The following is a 19,744-nucleotide window of genomic DNA, read 5'->3' as shown; positions in this document are numbered from 1 at the left end:
AGGCAGCGTAGCAGGTATCAACGTGAGACGATTACAATCAAGATGTCCCATTTGTGCCCGAGGACTTCAAGCCTTCTGGAAGGACACCCGATTTGTGCATAATTGTCCCCGCCAATCCACTTACCGAGTCACTGGCCAGAATCTCCAAGAGCTGAAGACCAGCATCAAACTCACGCGAAATCCAGTGTCGAACCTCGATAGCAACTAGAGAGTCCAGTCCAAAAGCCGAGATTGGCTTGGACACATCAACATCCTCCAAAGAGAGCATAAGAAGACTGCACAGCTTCTTCAGCAGAGCCTGTGCAATAATATCTTGCGCTTGTGTGAGATCCTGTGCCTGCTGGAGGGCCTTCGCAGGACTTTCTGATGAAAGTGTATTTGCGTGATCACCCAATTTCGAAGATGCGGAGACGGCCGCAGCGCGAACCAACTGCGAGAATCTGGGGTCTTGTGTCCAGGCTTGACCAGCACTCAGGCTCTGTGTCTGGATTGAATCCAAACCAGTGATGCAATGGTTATTGCAGGAATCCTTCATCACACCCTTGATCGCACTGGCGAGCAAACCGTGGATATCCTCTGCGTTGAGCCACATTCCGCCGAAAGTACCTTGGACTACATCCTGAGTCTTTTGATCGTTTGCTAGATATCCCACATCACGAACGGGTGCAAGGTCAATAGTGGTACAGGGCAGACCGAGGGAATTCATGGATTCTGCAAAGCCGTCCATGAATGTTCCAGTGGCTGCGTATGCGGCTTGTGTGAGGTTGCCGATGACACCAGCCACCGAAGACAGATTGATGAGGAAATCAAGTTTCTGATTCAGGGACTTCAAAGTGTTATGCATGTTCCAGAGGCCTTGCACACGAGTCTGAACCACTGTATTGTAGTCCACATATTGCATTTTCTCGAAAGGAACATCCTGTTAAAATAGGTTAGAGATGCAAAGAGGATTTTTAGTGTGACAGGAAATTTGAGTTCTTACCCGTAGAATCATTGCACCGTATATCACTCCACGGACTGGTGGTACACCCCACAAAGCACTCTTCAATTGAGCATCAACCTCCTCCTTGACACCAATATTACATTGGCATACTTTGATTGTGACTCCCTTATTGATGAGCCCAATAATCGCGTTCTGTGCTTCCTCGCCTACAAGACCAGAGCGAGATACTATCACCAAGTGCCGGGCTCCCTTCTCTGCTAGCCATGAGGTGATGTCGAGACCAATACCTCGGTTGCCACCAACGACGATGTATGTCCCATCTTGGCGGACAAGTGTGTCTAATCTGGTGGGGGGGTGAACCTAGTCACAAAATTTGTTAGTCAATGGATTTTGGAAATTGTTGGCTGAGATGATCGAAAATGGAGCGATTGAGAGTGTTTAATCTGGAAGAACTTACCTTGACCAAGGCATCTGGCTTCATTTCAATGACGATCTTCCCAATCTGACGACCAGTCCGCATCTCGCGGAAAGCGTGCTCCGTATCTGAAACAGAGTAAGAAGTGATGGGCCAGGGTGGTCGGCAAAACACGTCTCCACCAAACTCTCGGAACACATCTCCAAGAAGTCTCTTTAAAAGCTTTGGCTTGCGTTGCATCACAAGGACGAGATCCACAGAACAGACAGAGACGTTGTTCAAGAAATGAGCCATCTCGAGTCGAGAGTTCTGCAAGAAGTCTCTCTTTCCAAGCTCAACAAAGCGACCGAACGGAGCCAAAGTCTCAAATGAAACTCGCAGGAAATCTCCACTGAGCGAGTTAAGCACGACATCAACCCCATGACCTTGCGTCGCATGGCGGATAGCTTGCCCGAAACCAGTGTCTCGGCTGTAGAAAATCTGGTCTTCTTTCAAGCCATATGTCTTCTTGAGGAATTCCTTCTTCTCCTGGGTGCTGACCGTGGCGAATACATTGGCACCGATGGACTGGGCAAGAAGGATGGCGGCCTGTCCTAGTCCTCCGGCTGCAGAGTGAATCAGGACATTCTCACCTGGTTCGACCCGGGCCACGTCAACCATGGAGTAATAGGCTGTGCAGAAAGTCACGGGAATAGTGGCAGCCACGCTCAGGGGGATGCCGGATGGTACTTTCCAAGCATTGGTCGCAGGACAGTGAATGTAGTTTGAGAAACATCCACTAAACATAGCGCAAACCCGATCTCCGACAGTCATGTCGTGAACACCAGCACCAACAGCAGTTACGATACCGCTGCACTCGGCGCCGATTTCAGTTCCCGGAACCTCTCCCATGACCGTCATGATGTCTCGGAAGTTGAGACCAGAGTAGCATATCTGGATCTCAATGAAGCCCTCTCGCAGAGGTTTGCTCTTGGAGTCATCATCGGTGAAGTAGAATCCATCCAAGGCACCAACATCGGTCAACTTAAGCGCAAAGGGCCTTCCATCTTGTTTAAACTGTTGGAGTTGCGGAGGAGCCTTTCCTGCTTCCTGGAGCATACTCAAGTTCATCGCCGAATCCTCCACCAGGCGGGAGACGCAAATCTCTCCCTTTCGAAGAGTGAATTCCATATCTCCATTCATAAGAACAGACTGGCAGGATGGATCGAAGGCCCCTTTGAAGACATTCTTGATATGGCGCACCGTATCTTTGCCCGAGACGTTATCAAGATTGCCGAGATCCAACGTGGCAAATGGAAGGCCAGTTTCATTCCTCACAGTCCGTGCTAGACCGAGAATCATGTTCTGGTTAGCTTGCTGAGAAGGCGAGTCCTTGTGACCGGTGACCCAAAGCACGCCATTTGCAGTGGTGAGTAGCTGCTGGACTGTCGGGAAAAGATCTCTGGTCATATCGGACAGTAGACTTTGACCGATTTCGCCGATGAAGACGCAAATCTTGCCAGTTGCATCGACCTGATCCAGGGCCGCAATAGTTGGAGCCCGGCCCGTCATTTCTTTGAGACCATCCATCAAAGCCCCAGTAGGAATAGTACTCAGTGTTCCGTGCCCCACGACGACGACCTCTTGCTGAATTGGGGTCACTTCCCCAGCGGCAGTTGCAATCATCATACAGTTGGATGATTCGAAAGCACCAGGGAAATCTTGCAAGCAAAGATCGACCCCAGAAAAGCCGTTTGACTTCAGAACAGAGTCCCATTCCTCAGGTGATTGAAGAGGACCATTCAAATGCCTTCCATCTTGGCTGGCCCACCATCCTGGAAGACAAGCAAACAAGAAAAGTCGTTGATGCATGATGGTCTCTTCAATCAAAAGGAGCTTTCCGCCGGGCTTCAAAAGCTTGCGTGCATTGGCAACAGTCTCGCCAATGCGAGGGGTTGCGTGCAGGACATTACAGGCGATTATCAGGTCGTATGATTGGGCAGTGTATCCTTGACCAATGGGATCTTTCGTGACATCAAGGCTCTGGTAGGACATGAGTGAATCCCAGTCATGGAACTTCTCCCTCGCCTTCTCAAAGAACCCGGTTGAAATATCCGTGTATTTGAAGTGGTGGAACCGCGGTGTGCTTTCTCCATCCTTACCACCGAAGCTTTCCAGGATGGGCAGAGTTGCCGACCCGGTACCAGCACCAATCTCCAGGATATTCATGTGAGGGTTCTGGTGGGCCATCTTTTCAACACAGAGGACAGCATTGCGATAGCTCTGACGGTAGCCATCGAGGCTTTCGTAATACTGATTTAACAGATCATCCTCGACCATGATAGAAAGTGCTTCTTGATGACCCTGCAGGATGCTCGGGAGGTTCTCCCCAATCTTGCAGGATAATTGGCCGGCAGCACTCATGGTACGGACCAATTCAATAGTCTGACTGTCACACTTCTTGACCGACTTATGAGGCCGTGGGCAAACCCGCTGCATCCACTGATAAAGCAACATGTGATGAGGTTGGAAGCTGTCAAGTTGCTTGGGAACCTCGAGGAGAGCACAGCCAATATAGTAATGGGACACTTGTTCTAGAAGTCGCATCTGCTCAACGGAACACCTCAAGCTTGTCTTCGAATGTTGTAGCAGAGTAGCCCCGGAAGTCTCCATTAGGTCAAAGCATGGCTCGAACTGCTCTTTGTAGCAAATGGATCTCTGAGCATGCGCGTCAAATGCCTCAGATGCGTCATTGATGCGCGTCGCGGTAAACCCGTTGACAGTCACCCAGGGCTCACCGGTCTCCTCGATGACTCCAAGAACGCTGTAGCTCACATTCTCTCCATTGGTCGGCCTGCGATCTTGAGTGGTGAAGAGATTGAACTTGGTGCCGATGTCAACGGCATTATTGACTGGAACGAGCATGTGCTTGACCGAGTCCGCCAGGTAGGAAAAGTTAGGCCCAGCCTTATCAAACCCACTGAAGAACCAAAACTGCTGAAGGAACATATCCAGTGTTACGGGGTGTACCAGACACCTCGTTTCATATCCAAAGGGCATGCAGCTCTTGGTGTCCGGCACGCGTGCGTTGGCTATCGATTTGCCATCTCCACTCAGGGCAATGCGGGAGAATTCACGGAAGAGAGGTCCGTATGTCAACACGGTGGCTGCAATATTGGCATATGTCTCAGTCAAGTTGACATCTTGTGTACACTCGTTAGTGAATGCAGAGAGGTTTTGAGCGAGAGCAAGTTTTGCCTCAGTCACTGGGTTTGATCGCTCAGGGCCTCTGGCGATGATGAAACCGTGACAATGTTCATCCCATCCCCTGCCCTCCGCCCAAGAGTAAGTCCAAAATTCATACCAGGCTCCGTGAGCCATGGAGGTACCATTTTGAAGTTTCATCGATAGCATGACTTCTACTGGAGAAGTGTCAGGCAAGACAAGCATCCGCTGCATCTTGACATCACGTAATTCCACACAGTCAAGCTGGATATTTTGCAGCTGTGCTAGTTGGGCGACACCTTCCACTGCCATTGACAAAAACCCTGTCATAGGATACACCGAATTGCCATGCACCTTGTGCTGCCTAACCCAGGGAAGGTCATCGGCTCGGATGATATTTCTCCACCGCGGCTCAAGATCAATGTTCTCCACGGAGAAGCTACCCAAGATATCATTCCGGGGGAATCGAGGGTGACTTGAGTTGTTGGATATGCGAGAATCATGCCAAAGACGGGTAGAGTGATCCCATGGATAGTTGAGCAGGTTTGTCAATAGTTGTGGATGTTTTCCAAAAGCAGCAAAGGCATTGACAGCTCCTAGATCGACAGAAACTCCTCTTGAAAACAGCGCCCCGGCAAGGGTTTGGATAGCTTCAACGGAATCTTTATCGCGCTTAATGCTTGGCAGGTACTGGAAGTCGACGTCTTTTGACGCCTGTCGAGTGATGCTTTGGCAAGGCGACTGCAAGGCAGGATGAGGCCCAATCTCTACGAGAAGATGAGTCCGTTTTCCAGCGCCAATCTCGCTCTCCGAGACTAGACTTTGCAGGCCCTGTGAGAATAGAACTGGTGAAGTAAGGTTTTCGATCCAGTAATCCTCAGTCAAACAGGAAGAATCGATAACTTTGCCGCGAACAGTCGAGTGGAATGGGGTTGTCGAAATTTGGGGCACAACTTTTCCCATGAGCTTCCTGTAACTACGGGCGATCTGCTTCATATGAGGCGAGTGATATGCAACCCCAGTGCGAAGCTTTCGAGTGAAAATATCTTGTTGACTCAAAACAGCATCTAGCTTGGTAATCGAAGCCGCATCGCCAGAGATCGTCACACTTGATTCACTGTTGACGCATGCAATCACAGCACGTCCGCCAGATACCTGATCAATGAACGGTTGTAGTCGTGTCGGGCTAGCACCAGCGACCATCATCATTCCTTCGGTTTGGGATGGGTCGTCCTTTAGAGCCTGCGCTGCCGCACCTCGAGCATATGCAATACGGACACATTGCTCAACAGTGAGAATACCTGCCGCGTAGGCAGCTGCGATCTCTCCACTGGAATGACCAATAACAGAGACGGGCGAGACACCCCAAGAGCGAAGGAGATCAATTAGTGCAATCTGGAGAGCGGTACATGCAGGCTGACTCAAAGATGGCTCATAAAGAGAGCTGTTGGATGAGTCCTTTCGTAGTTCATCTGTTGCAAAGTCAGTCAAATCTGCAAGTGCCAAATATCTTTCCAGTAGATCACTTACCGATAATAGACAATCCACTCTTCAAAGCCTTCAAAATCTTATCCACGTCCTGCATTGCTCGATAAAAGACGGGCGAAGCTTCAAGGACTTCTCGACCCATGCCATACCATTGAGCACCCTGACCGGTGAACACAAGGGAGACAGAAGGATCATCCGAAACGTTGAAGGGTTCCAAGTCTGCAGACAAGAGCGCGATCAATTCTTTGCTTGTGGAAGCAGAAACGGCTGTTCTCCAAGGAAACAAGCTGCGCCTCTGACCGAGAGTATAAGCCAGATTGCTCATCACGAATGCGTCAAATGCGTCCGGGTGTTTCTCGAGGTACGTGGCAGCGTTCTTAGCCAGTGCCCCAACGGCTCTTTTGTTAGGCCCCGAAATTGCGTATACGTAGCGTGCCGCATGTCGCTCTTTGATTTTATCGATCGAACCATTTTGCATTGGTATTTCGGATGTCATCTTTGGAGATTGAACCGCAGGTGGTTTACCCATGATAACATGCGCGTTCGTTCCTCCATAACCGAAGTTATTGACACTGGCATACTCTTTCCCTCTTGGCCATGGGGCGACCTTTTTGGGAACCTGATAACAAATATTAGCCCCATCACTACTTTTTGGCATGCTGGAGATCCGAATTACCTTCATGTTCCATTCCTTCATCGGGATCTCGTTGTTGGGCTCGGTCACACCACAGTTGGGAAGAATGAACCCTCTTTCCAACATCAACGCGGTCTTAATGATGGCAACAATTCCACTTGCTCCCTCAGCATGTCCGACGTTTGATTTCACAGACCCGATCAAGAGTGGACTTTTACGATCCTTCCCACGACAGAACACGGCAGATAATGCACGCGCTTCGGCTGGATCGCCAACAGTAGTGCCCGTTCCATGCGCCTCCACATAACCGGTGTCAGCGGGATCGATTTGCGCCTGACGATAAACAGTGCGAATGAGCTCCTCCTGGGATGCGCTGTTGGGCATGGTGATGCCCCGGGTTCTACCATCCTGGTTTACGCCGGTATTCCAAATAACCGCCCGGATTGCATCACCCGCGTCAATAGCGTCTTGCAGTGGCTTCAACACTATACATCCCACACCTTCGCCTCGGCCGTACCCGTTCACCATCTGTGACTTCGATTGCTGATCGAAAGGGTAACTCTTTCCACTTTCGGAGAAAAGTCTATATCAAAATAGACGGTCAGAACGAGTTTGCCATAGTCATCATGACGTGGATTTTCATTTACCTGGACAAAGACATAGATGCAAATGTATCGGGAAGTAGGTTAATATGACACCCACCGACCAGGGCAGTCGAACATTCCTTGGATCGGAGGCTCTGGCATGCCAGGTGTAGGGCAGTCAAACTGGATGAACACGCCGTCTCCACGGTCATACTAGGGCCCTTCAAATCAAAGTAGTATGAGATACGATTCGATTGCAAAGATGTCGCACAACCGGTAGTTTGATGCATAGGAATTGTCGCCACATCACGGAGATTGTTAACTTCGTAGTCTGACGGAGACCCGCCGACAAAAACACCGACATCGCGACCTTGAAGATATTGTTTGGTAATTCCACCATTTTCCAGCGCCTCATATGAACATTCGAGAAGTAGCCGTTGCTGCGGGTCGAGGGAGCGCGCTTCCTGTACAGTGATGTTGAAGAAAGGAGCGTCGAAGAATGCGACATCTTCATCCAGAAAGTGGCCGCCTTTGGGGTTGAAGCACCCAGTACGATCTGGATTTGGATGATAGAAACCGGCTGCATTGAAGCGACTCTTGGGCATCTCTGACCATCCACTTCGGCCACGCGAACACAATTCCCAGAATGATTCCAAGCTGCTTACTTGACCAGGTAGCCTGCACGCCATCCCCACGATCGCGACAGGCGTAGGTTTGGTATCATTTTCAGTCGACATTTTGACGTTGAGAGTTCCCTTTCCTTCAATATGTGCAAAATAAGAGAAAGGCAATAATTTGTCTAGAAAGGAGTGACGGTTGTTGATAATGTAGAAATCTAGGTAGCAGGTAGGGCGACCCCAACTACTAAATCTCTCGAGAGAGTTTACAGCAATCAGGGAATAAAGGGGACTACTAGTCTTTCGACATGCAAAGCCCACTAGCCGTTTTTTTCGGACACATCAACTGTATCTGATTTATTACAAAACAGGCGTTGAGAGGGGCGAAGGGGGTCACAGGTCATGGACCTGGCATTTTGCATTAGGGCGCGGAAGTAAAAGATCGGTATGTGGGACGCGCTGGACTTCGGAAGAGTCGATGTGCATGAGCCAGAGCAAGCCACGTCTTTGCCCTGTGCCAGTGAAATATTACTGTAATGTCCCACACCAAAGCATTGGCTGGGCCAGGGCAAATAAAGTATGTGCCCCCTGCAGGGCTAGCGTTAGTACAATACAGATCGGTGTGTGAGTTAGAGAAGTAAGGAAGGCGTGGTTTGGAAGGTGATTGTAGCCAAGATAGTCTTATCTATTCTTCTTGGCTAAACAGAGTATACTTAAACACTAATACAGAGCGACAGCGACCTTTTGATTTAATTCACCATTCGATTCTGCGGCTAAAGAAAAGTCATGCGATTTTTTTGTTTACCAGGAGGCCTTTGCAATGCCAAAGTCAGTTCACGATACCTCTTTGACTATGAGCCGTACGCTAATGCACAATTTTTGAAAAGCAAAGACATTGGAAGTTCAACTGGGTAAGCTTAACTCTACCTCCTTCCAACGACCTGGGGATTTGTCACTGATCGCAACATATTATAGAGCCAATTTTATCAGAGCTCAACAGGGAAGAAGGATCAGCCACCTTCGTGTACACGCAGGGCCAAAATCCTGTCATAGTACCTCCAGAATTCGAAGGGTTCTTTGGCCCTCCTCCCAATTTCACGTTTATCGATGGCGACCCCAAAGTTGCTTCCTATCCAATTCGCACGCTTGGTCGAGAAGGGAGCCCTGAAGATGCGATAAGAAAGTTTTACGATGCTGCCGGGCTTTGGAAGCACAAAAATCCAAGCTCCGTGCTGAATCCTCTACTTGAACATATTGATCAAGATCCCGAGATTGAAGGCATCATTGGATTCTCAGAAGGAGCAGGCATTGCGGCCTCTCTCCTTGTTGAGGAGACCCGGCGACAAAAATCAACCGGCAGGATTCCTCGTCTCAAATGTGCTGTGTTCATGTCTGGGATGCCTCCCATTGATTCATCCACTGGCCGGTATCTTCTGCAGGACGAAGATGGCGAATTGATTTCTATACCGACCTTCCACATCATGGGATCCCAGGATGCTATGATCAGCGGCGTTATGGCGCTGTACAACGTCTGTGATCCAGACACCGCAGACCTGTTCGACCATGGAGGAGGTCACATCATTCCCCGAGATGCGCAAACTGTGACCGAAATTGCAAAGGTGATCCGTACTATGGTTTCGGATTTGTGATGTATACTACATCGCGAAGGGAGAGAGTGGTACAGCCTACCTTGATAGTTTCCAGCGATCATAGCCAACCCAACCCCCTAGATTATTGCATAGAAACAGCGTGTGGCAACCACCAGCCGTGAAACATTCTTGAAGCTTGAAACTCGCGTTCTGATGTCAGGAACCATTACCCGTCCGCGCGGCGGTCCCGGCAAGGGGTCTTGAAAATGGTATCTGACCTATTAGCTCGGACCTCCGCATTCTTGCCAATAAGACTTTTACCAAGTATGATCAACGGCCACTAAACCACATCTCCCTTGTTAGTGCCTGGCAGGATCTCCGATGATCTTCCCCGCCCCCGCCCCTTGCTGGGACCCCCCTCTCGCGGCATCGCGTAGTGGCAAGCACCCTTGCACTAGGGGCTAACATGGTGGGTTCGTCTCAGATCTTGATAGGAAGAATAGAAGTATGCGCTTGAGAGTTTCCAGAAATGCTGAAATGAGAAACTCCACCAAGAGTCACAAGCAGTTCACTCAGCTAGGGGCAGATGGCGCTGGTCAAATCTAGTAACATCCGTCTCGACAAAGTACTGTCCCTTGGCCTTCGTTCGGATTCATTTTCGATTGTCGACCTACCAAGCTCACCATGGACTCAAAAGTGCCGGGTGGACATGTCGGTCGACACAGGCTGGTCGTGATAATTTCCTTGTCAATCGTGAGCTTTCTGAGCGCTTTCGATTCGACCGTGTTTCCTCCGGTTTTGCCAGTAAGAATGGCCCATCGCCCAACGATTTCGAACTTCCAACTGACAAGATATAGACTATCGCCAAAGACTTACATGGCAATGCAACTGATACATTCTGGGTGGGAACTGCCTACCTACTCCCGTGTGCAGCCCTACAACCGTTCCTGTGCGCTTTATCCGATGTATACGGCCGACGATTCATCCTGCTTTCTTCGATCACTTTGTTCGCAATTGGCTCAGTTGTCGGATCAGTCGCCCAGAATATGGCGACAATTCTAGCCGGTCGGACTATTCAAGGAATGGGTGGTGGTGGCCTCATCCCTCTGCCAATGATTGTTATGACCGACATATTCCCTCTGCGTGAGAGACCCAAGTATACCGCCTACATCCAGCTATTCTCGGCCATTGGTATCATCATTGGACCTGTCATGGGAGGTCTGTTCACTCAGCATGCTGCTGATCACGGTGGATGGCGCTGGGTCTTTTACGTCAACTTTCCCCTCTGCCTGATCGCTTTTCTCGCACTATTTTTCGCCCTACGGAAGATGAAGGTGACACGCGAAAGCTATCGTCACATTGATTGGCTTGGCTCGTTCCTTTTTACGTCGAGCATGGTCTGCTTCTTAATGGGTTTATCTTGGGGTGGTACTCTCTACAAATGGGACAGCTATCGTACGCTGCTTCCACTGTCTCTGGGGGCCGTCGGAATAGTCTGCACCATCATATGGGAGTGTTATGGGGCACGCTGGCCGTTTTTGCCTCTTTCTGTTCTCAAAAGCCGTGCGTCAATTGCAGTATATTTATCATCGCTGGTGCAAGGAATTTCGGTAAGTTTTCCTATCATGAAGTTGTACGTTTTTATTCTCTAACATGTCCTCCTCCAGATGTTCGGTATTCTCTACTATATAACCTTCTACCTCGAGGTAGTACAGAAGCTCTCCCCGACCAAAACTGGAACCGAAATCTTAGCGCTCTCTGCGACAATGGTTCCATCCGGTCTCATAACTGCCATCTTGATCTCGAAATTCGGAAAATACAAATGGGCGCAGTGGAAAGGCTGGGTCGTGGCTGCTCTAGCTACTGGCCTCCTCTGCCTTCTGGATGAAAAGACAAAGAAAGGCTTCTGGATCGGAGCCATGGTGCTTCTTGGACTCGGACATGGAATTCTCTTCAACAGTATCCTTTTTGCTGCGCAGGCCATCGTGCCAGCCAAGAACGTTGCATATGCAGCCACTCTTTACACATTCTTCCGCACAATGGGATACGCTGTTGGTGTCGTCGTTGGAGGTACGACGCTAGAGAATGTCATGGCTGATTACTTGAAAGATCATGGCTTCCCCGCACAGAAAGCACAGGACATATCATCCCACATTGGACTTTCAGAGGGTCTATCCGCGGGCACTGGCCATGCAGACGTTATTATACAGTCTTACGTGCACGGTCTTCGCGGAGTATTCGTGGCACTTACATGCTTGGCGGGGCTTGGTCTGGTTTCCACCTTTTTTGTGCCCCAAGCAAACATGGATCAGCCTCTGGAGTCTGATCATCACCTGGAATTGCTACGGCTGGATTCAAATCCTCCTACTCCTTCCATTAGAGACGCGAGGTCTGAGTCTACTTTGACTGTGGATTTAATTCAAGGTAAAGCAGAAAATGCTGTCGAGTTGCATCGAGTCATCTGAAAAGCGAACATGAAGCTGGTTCTTGATTTTCGTGTATAAAAAGATTGTGGCACCCTTTTCCATAGATTTAGTCCGAATGTATTGAATTTGTTCTTCGCTTGTTCTCCGTCCTTGAGTAGTTCTTAGGCACATATTAGTCAGGATTTGTAGTATCACAACGATTTAACAAATATAAAACATAATTAATCCTTTAAAAAAGCCAGTCCCCAAAAATAGTGGGAGTCGTGTTCCGGTTCAGGCCCGGTTCAAATACATGTTAATTTGTAAGCATTCGTTAGAAATGAGAGAAAAAAGATTTAGCCCAGTTAAATCTCGTCTATGAAGCCTTATCCATTTGAAGCTGCAAACCTAGTTATCATAACAAACTCCGTGATTGCGGAGCGCAGCGAAGCATTTTACCTGTTTAGTAAGGGGATGGATGGTGGTGGTTTTCGCGATTGTGTTGCACAAAATGGAGGGTCCTGATTGGTCAATTCGTGGCAGAATTAGGCGGTGACTTTTACCGGCAGAATCTGGGCGGTGAGAACCCATCGCCCCATATTATCTCCATACGAATTGATTGTATACGAATTGACTAGATCATATTAATATCTACCCACTACCCTTCTATGACCGCGCTTACGCGGTCTAAGGGAGGGTGGGTGGGCTATTGTATCCCTATAGCCCCCCATGGTTTCTAGCTACTCACCTACCTAGGTCACTATACGTACTATATTTCCTCTGCGGCATGCGGCTTTCCTATCTTAGGTGCCGCCGCTTTTTTGATGGTGCTCAGAGTTTGGCTCCCTGATCGATCTGATTACTCAGAGATTTATCAAATGCATCTAATGAGCACCCAGTCGACGCTCAGTCCATACCCAGAGGAGCGCTTTGTCCCACAGTACTTTTTATCTTGCGACCTACTTTTGATGGACCTCATTTTTCACCGTCCCTGTTTTTTTGAGGTACTCGATTTTCCACTATCATTGTTTTCTCTGAAAAAAAGGGGGAGGCAGAGTGTGTGTCGAACGTAGATGATCGAATCGTCGGCTTTAGTTAAACGTAGGCCGGTGATGGCAACTGTCGAATATGGTGTTCACTTTAGATGCCTTATACGCCGTCGAATGGGAACACCTCTTCTCCCTTCCCATAGACGTAAAGCCTTCGTCAGTTTGCAAACATAACTATTTAATGCAAAATCAAGCCAGAGAGCTAGATTTACCAGCAAAAAAAAAAATCCAATCTCGCTATAATTCTGAGAAATGCCTATATCCACTCTCAAACCTCACTACAGGAATCTAATGGCACAAAATTAGATCAGCCCAATGAAAGATACGGTACGTAGGTGTTTGGTCTTATAAAGGACAGAAAGATGAAGGAAATTCATTGCTGTAATCTGCGTACATATTGTTTGTTGGAGGATTCTTGATTCAAATTACCTCAGAATTCCCTGAGATTGCGCATAGTAGATACAATGCTGTGGCCAGAAAATACTGCCACAAAAACAGCTTCTTTTTCACGTATAGCCTTCGTCCCCTGAACAATATTGTCTCCGTCGTTAAGGCTTGATATGATCACTCACTTCCACTTCAAAGTCATATTTAAACCAACGGTCCCCTTCCCATTTCATCAACTTCCCAAAGTGGTTATATTCATGGTGACTGTGCTCTGGTTGACTCTGGTCGCTTGTGAATTTTCCATTAAACCGATAGTCATGGCCATGATCATTGATCAGCTTTGATCTATGGCCAACTTGGACAAGAGCAGCGTCGGGATGTTCACACAACTTCCGGAACATCTGATCTGTGGCAGTCTCATATCCGAGTAGATCTACCTTAGCCCAATCTTTGGCAAGACTGCCTTCCCAGTGGGCGTGAACGTCTGTTGTATAGTGCTTGATCCGTGGAGTAGCCATATGATAATCTCGGAGGATTTTGATTATGTTATTATTCGCGGCAAGCGCAGTTGTCTTGGGAGATTAACAAAAGATCTTCTTGTCAAATGTATGCGAACTTCTAAACAGGTTTGGAAGGAAAGGCAAAGTTGAAATATATATGAATTCAACTTCTGACTATTTGCTTAGTAACAGGTTAACAAGGTCATGACGTCAGAATCAAAACCTTAGCATGTCCATCATCTGATCCTTAAATGGAACCAATGAAGTGATCTCCTGAGTCAGCTGATCAGACGGGCGAAGGTGGGTATTTAAGGTAGTTTCACATTGGCTAATCTACGAAGGTACAGTAACGTATATGATGTAAGAAGCGTATACAGGACAGCTTAAGCTTCTGAACAAACCCATGGCTAATGAATTCCGAGCATCTAGCCAGGCCTTCTGAATTCATCACATCGAAAAGTCAAATATCGAGGGCGAGATAGCGACGTATTCCGATTGCGGGCACACAACGTGTACGAGCTGCAAAGAACCGGCGCATATAAGGGATTGTCCAAACGATACTTCCTTGCAGCTTCTTCTAGAAACAGCGCTGAGGAATGGATGGCAAAGCTGCTTTTCCTGCTGGTGAATGGTAGGTCTGGATCATGGTCGTAACAGATGACGTTCGTATCCCCTTTTCTTTCCCTTTCTACTTGTGATTGTTTAACCACAGGTCGTGATAGCTGCCGCTGTGGTGCTTAGTTTTGTTATAACTGTAGGTTGCGGGTGGAAAAGTTATTTATATGAACAATGGAATGAGCGTCGTCTCCCTGAGCGTGCAAATGAAAAATTGATCGAGAGCCAAATCGTCAGCTTGTGACCGCTCCTCCGCTGGCCATTAATACCCCCCAGCGAAAAGGTCAGCTTCTACCGGAGATTGATGGGTCCGAGTCGTCGGATAAAGAATCACAAGCAACGTCAGAAGCTACAGCTTCAGTATTGAAACATGTCACTCATAATCCTATGTCAAGAGATATTCTGCTCGGAGGGGAAATTCAGGAGCTCCGAGACAAACATACATGTGGCCACGATAGATATAGGTATATGCACGGTCCACATACCTAGCTCAATATATCTTCGAATGTTGCTAGTGTATGCTACAGGCATGTAACCGATGCAGATGGAACCGGCGTTAATGCTATCAATTATTCAGAATTCATTGGATTATTAAATATGTCAAGATTTTATCAATGCTGTGTTACTCTACAGGTTACAGGGCTAGCCTATATGCTCCTGTAGTCGTGTGGCTCTGAACGAAGGGTGGATCACTAAAATCCTTCACTCGTACTTGAAGGGATCTAGTGCTCGTCATGACGATAAATCCAATCTTATCCCTAAGCCCTTTCCTTGTTTCCAACAATTTCACTCTTTAGTTTGAACGTAACTAGTAATCTGTAAACGTTAGCAAGTAGGCAATGCCTCTAAGTCATTGAGCCACTTAAGTCCCTTCAGACATATATTCGATGATTTCCATAGCTGCCCCACCCTGTTTTATTTCACTAGCTATGACATAAAAGTACCATCAGCGTCTAAACCTGTCCAAGTGTAGTTACCACTGCGAAACGAACCTCTCAATCTACTGCTTGAATCGATCTCCAGAACTAACCATCGATATTAGAGTGGCCGGGTTAGGTGGTGAGTTTAGGTGTTAATTCGACAGTTATTTATATGAATTCTGGTTATCAATCTTGAATTTTTAATCAATTCAGGTACGAGGTAATACTTACTTTTTTGAGTTCCTAGGGATCAAAAAATGATATAATAAGCGAATCACTGAAGATAGCTTTTAGGTATCCACAAAATTGTGTAGATTCTAATAGGCCCCAAGGAATGGTGTAGTGATTCGGGTAATTACTCTAAGACTAGTGCTCTCCATGTGCGTGTCAGGGAGACCGCAGAGCTAGTAGATAAGGGTCCCTAGGAGTATATAGTTTAATTGATGAATAGATTGGGAGATTAATTATTAGGGCCTATTAAGATGCGATAAGTAGTTGGAAGTGTACCAAAATAATCTTAAGGTTGTTAATTCTAATCCTGTTTTTTTTTGATAGGGTAGTGGGGGTAATCTGAAGAACGAGGATTTCACGTGGATAGGGCTAGCGTGTTGCGTTTTTTTGAGGTAGCTTACGCTCGGGTTGTGCTCAGTGAGCAAATCAGAGCGCCCAGCGAGTGTATCAGACATGTTCAGTAAGTAACTCAGTGAGCCAATGGAGCGAGGGGCTGAGCACCAATCCGGAATGGATGAGCCAAGACGTGGCATAGGAAATCCGATATATAGGTGGGGGGGGTCCGAGGGGGGTTCTCCCCCCTTGTTTAATAGATAATCTCTATATGTAGTAATTGATTGTATGCGAATTTAATAGAAATCCGCTGCGCTCCGTACTTATTGGTGTTCCCTTGTAATGATATGTGCTTAAAATATACCTCTGCAAAAACGCTGGACTGCTTCGAAAGCATCGGAATGACCAAATATACAAAATGTAAATCACTCCGTCATTGGTACAGCTACTCCCCGTCGCGCCCTGCTGGTGAAACATGGAAAGGTGAAAGTTAGATGTCCCCTAACATTGAACACATTATAATCAGTGTCTATGCTTCGCTACGATGAGATTACATTTTTAGGTAAATTTTGGGATCTATCGTAGCACTTCCCCTAAAGATATCATACAAAATGTTCAATATAAATCAAAATGCGTTCGCTCATGATTCAGAAGGTCTTCCTCCATCTGTTAGACGGTACGTCTATGAAGGGGAGTGTCACTTTTCCCGAATACTTGCACGTGAACGTAAACGTCTGCTCGAATTCAATGCGCATTTCTCGTGAAAGTGTCAACATCGACACAGCATCTGGAGGTACCAACCCAGAGCCAAATATTGAGGTCACCGAATACACTATCTTTTCCACTGATCCTACCACTTATCAGGAATGGTTGCAGAAAATTGCCGAGTGGGGATGGGATATGCAATTTCAGTAAGGACTCTGACGCTGGCTGCGGTATTACTGGAGCCTACTGCCAATGTGCTAATGGTAAGTGCCGACTTTACCCTAAATGCGGCTTACTCACATACTCATGCGTATATAAATGAGCATAGACCCTATGTCTTAAATGATACTACAGGGGGATGTTATCCTTCATGGAACCATTTCCTGAGTTCTCAGGTCTACCGACATAATTGGGCAACTACACATAGTTAGCAGTATGGATATACCTCAATAATGCTATGAATGATTTAATGTGCCCTCAGGCATATATATGACTAGACTAAACTCAATCTGGTATATTTAACAAATGAATCAATTTCCTCTCTATAGTACTAGTAGTGCAGGAATGGACTTGCGTAAGCCAAAGCCGTTTGAATCGTGAGCCCCTCAATCGTAGTGGACCTAACAAGGCTAAGCTCTTTCTAATTACCTGGTTAGGCACGCTAATCAATAAATAGCAACCACCGCTAGCCTCATTCGAGCAGACCCTCCAGTCAGGGTGTTCAGGGTGTAAGCGGCGCCCCACTTGGGCAGTTCTTCCTCATAGACTGGACGCTCGAGCCGTCGCTTCCGGTTGCTTCCAATAATGAAGAGGCGATAGAGTGAGACAATTATTGGACTGACCTAAACATGGCTTTCGCTTACGGAGGCCACGGTGTGCCATGATCCATCGCGTTGTATCCGTTTGGGTTGTTGCCTCGCGCTTTAAACAAGGCTGTGTCTCCCTGAATTTCCTCCTGTTCTTCGCGTCTTTTCTCCGCACTTTCGCTCGCTTTCCACTGCACCACTTCCCCTCACACTCGTTATTTCACTATGAAGTGGACTGTTTTTGCGGCAGCTTCCCTGCTAGCCCGAGGGGCTCTTGCTACTACCCCGAATGTTGTCATTAAGGTAGGTACCCGGACTCTCCGCGAAGGAGAATCGGTCGCTAATCACATTGTCCTACAGGGTTCCAAGTTCTTCTACGCCAACAATGGAACTGAATTGTTAGAATCTCCCCGCTTCTACTGAATGACCTCATTATTAACTCGGAGACTAGTTACATTCGAGGCATTGCCTATCAGGGTAAATCAATTGCACACCGACCTTCCCATCCTCGACACTAACAGAATACGCAGAGAACTACAATGGTGGAGGATCCAATGGTACTGGCGAGGCCAGCACTACGGGTTACACCGATCCCCTCGCCGATGCCACCAGCTGCTCGCGCGATATTCCTTACCTGACCCAGCTGCGCACGAACGTTATCCGAACCTACGCGGTTGATCCCACCAAGGACCATGACGACTGTATGCAGCAGCTGGCTGATGCAGGCATCTATGTCATCACCGATCTGGCATCGCCTGATGTATCGATTGATGCCAACGATCCCGTCTGGACGGTCGACCAGTACGAGCGGTACACCAGCGTGATCGATACCTTCCAGAAGTATGATAACGTGATTGGCTTCTTTGCGGGTAACGAGGTTGTCAACACCCCCAACCAGACGGATGCCGCAGCCTTCGTCAAGGCCGCGGCTAGAGATATGAAGTCCTACATCAAGAGCAAAGGATATCGCGACACACTCTCCATTGGCTATGCCACAACCGACCAGTCAGATATCCGGACCTCGCTGTCAAACTATCTCAACTGCGGGGACCAGTCAAATGCAATTGACTTCTTTGGTTACAACATCTACGAGTGGTGCGGAGACCAGACTTACCAGTCCTCCGGATACGAAGACCGCACCAACGAATACAGCAACTACTCCATCCCCGTCTTCTTCTCCGAGTACGGCTGCAACACCGTGAAGCCTCGCAAATTCACCGATGTCCCCGTCCTCTTCGGTCCCCAGATGAACGACGTCTGGAGCGGCGGTATCGTCTACATGTATTTCGAGACGGACAATGACTACGGCCTCGTGTCTGTCAGCGGCAGCTCCGTCTCCACCGAAGTCGATTTCAGCTACTACTCCAAGGAAATCCAGAGCGCAACCGCCACCGGAACCAACAGCGCTAGTTACACCCCTACCAACTCCCCCCGCGCATGCCCCACCGTGGACGGCGAGAACTGGCTGGCGAAATCCAGCCCCCTCCCACCAACCCCGGACAGTCAACTCTGCTCCTGCGTCGTGGATACTCTGTCCTGCGTCGTCAGTGACTCCGTAGACTCGAAGGACTACGCCACCCTTTTCGGAGAAGTCTGTGGGTATGGCGCGAACATCTGCGATGGTATCGCTCACAACGCTACGACCGGAACATACGGTGCCTACAGTGTCTGCAGCAGCAAGGATCAACTCTCCGTTGCGTTCAACGCTTACTACAAGAGTCAGAACAGCGACAAGTCGGCGTGTAACTTCAACGGTGCCGCGAAGGTTCAGTCCGCGCAGTCTGCTTCGGGAACTTGCAAGTCCCTTGTTAGTCAGGCTGGTGGTAGTGCTGGAACGGGCACTGTTTCTTCGGGTGGAGGTGCTGCTAGCACTTCTACCTCTAAGGGAGCTGCTTCTCATATGGTTAGCCCCGCTGCTGTCTATGTGAATGGCTGGTTTGCGATAACCTCTTTCGTTGTGGCTGCTGTCACGGGTTCCCTTATGGTGGCTCTTTGAGAATGTATGCTGGTTCGACGTGGAAGCTCATGTCATCTCAGGGAGGGCTTATGTTAATCTATCCTGTAAGCTAAGTAGAAACAAATGTACAGCGCTTGCTTGCTTGATTGGAGAGAATATTGTGCAATATGAAATACCTAGTTTTGTGTTTGAATAAGTAGAGCAACAATATTAGGAGTCACGATCATCAGTGGCAGGTCCCCAAGTTCGTGCGACGTAGCGGGTTTCCTTTCGCCCTACTGAGTGCACTGCAAGCGTAGAATCTTGACTTGACGAGTTACTAGGTCTTTCGTATCAAAGTTCGGTGTTCAGATGAAAGGGAA

The 19,744-nt window shown here is 48.1% G+C and overlaps 5 protein-coding genes across 5 annotated transcripts; 4 read left to right on the top strand and 1 right to left on the bottom strand.

Moving 5' to 3' along the window:
- Positions 1–37: 37 nt before the first annotated feature.
- On the bottom strand, positions 38–8,005 carry N7496_007816 (type I polyketide synthase; the record flags this gene model as incomplete). Its single annotated transcript, XM_056700735.1, has 6 exons — positions 38–919; positions 983–1,303; positions 1,401–6,034; positions 6,093–6,669; positions 6,727–7,267; positions 7,332–8,005. 6 exons carry the CDS (start codon positions 8,003–8,005, stop codon positions 38–40), a joined length of 7,629 nt encoding a protein of 2,542 aa, XP_056552798.1.
- A 733-nt stretch (positions 8,006–8,738) lies between these two features.
- Positions 8,739–9,534, top strand: N7496_007815 (uncharacterized protein; the record flags this gene model as incomplete). Its single annotated transcript, XM_056700734.1, has 2 exons — positions 8,739–8,745; positions 8,861–9,534. The coding sequence occupies 2 exons, from the start codon at positions 8,739–8,741 to the stop codon at positions 9,532–9,534; spliced, it is 681 nt and encodes a 226-aa protein (XP_056552797.1).
- Positions 9,535–10,158: 624 nt separating this feature from the next.
- N7496_007814 (MDR family MFS transporter) lies at positions 10,159–11,939 on the top strand (the record flags this gene model as incomplete). The annotated part of the gene is made up of 3 exons (XM_056700733.1): positions 10,159–10,278; positions 10,332–11,084; positions 11,142–11,939. The coding sequence occupies 3 exons, from the start codon at positions 10,159–10,161 to the stop codon at positions 11,937–11,939; spliced, it is 1,671 nt and encodes a 556-aa protein (XP_056552796.1).
- A 4,605-nt stretch (positions 11,940–16,544) lies between these two features.
- Positions 16,545–16,829, top strand: N7496_007813 (uncharacterized protein; the record flags this gene model as incomplete). The annotated part of the gene is made up of 1 exon (XM_056700732.1): positions 16,545–16,829. One exon carries the CDS (start codon positions 16,545–16,547, stop codon positions 16,827–16,829), a length of 285 nt encoding a protein of 94 aa, XP_056552795.1.
- An 821-nt stretch (positions 16,830–17,650) lies between these two features.
- N7496_007812 (glycoside hydrolase family 72 protein) lies at positions 17,651–19,421 on the top strand (the record flags this gene model as incomplete). Its single annotated transcript, XM_056700731.1, has 4 exons — positions 17,651–17,728; positions 17,786–17,823; positions 17,877–17,902; positions 17,947–19,421. 4 exons carry the CDS (start codon positions 17,651–17,653, stop codon positions 19,419–19,421), a joined length of 1,617 nt encoding a protein of 538 aa, XP_056552794.1.
- Between the last annotated feature and the right edge of the window lie 323 nt (positions 19,422–19,744).

This window comes from Penicillium cataractarum, assembly GCF_028827025.1.
Source record: "Penicillium cataractarum strain IBT 29864 chromosome Unknown utg000007l, whole genome shotgun sequence".
Classification (NCBI taxonomy): domain Eukaryota; kingdom Fungi; phylum Ascomycota; class Eurotiomycetes; order Eurotiales; family Aspergillaceae; genus Penicillium; species Penicillium cataractarum.
The sequence above is the reverse complement of the archived record's forward strand: the minus strand, read 5'-3'. Positions and strand labels throughout refer to the sequence as shown.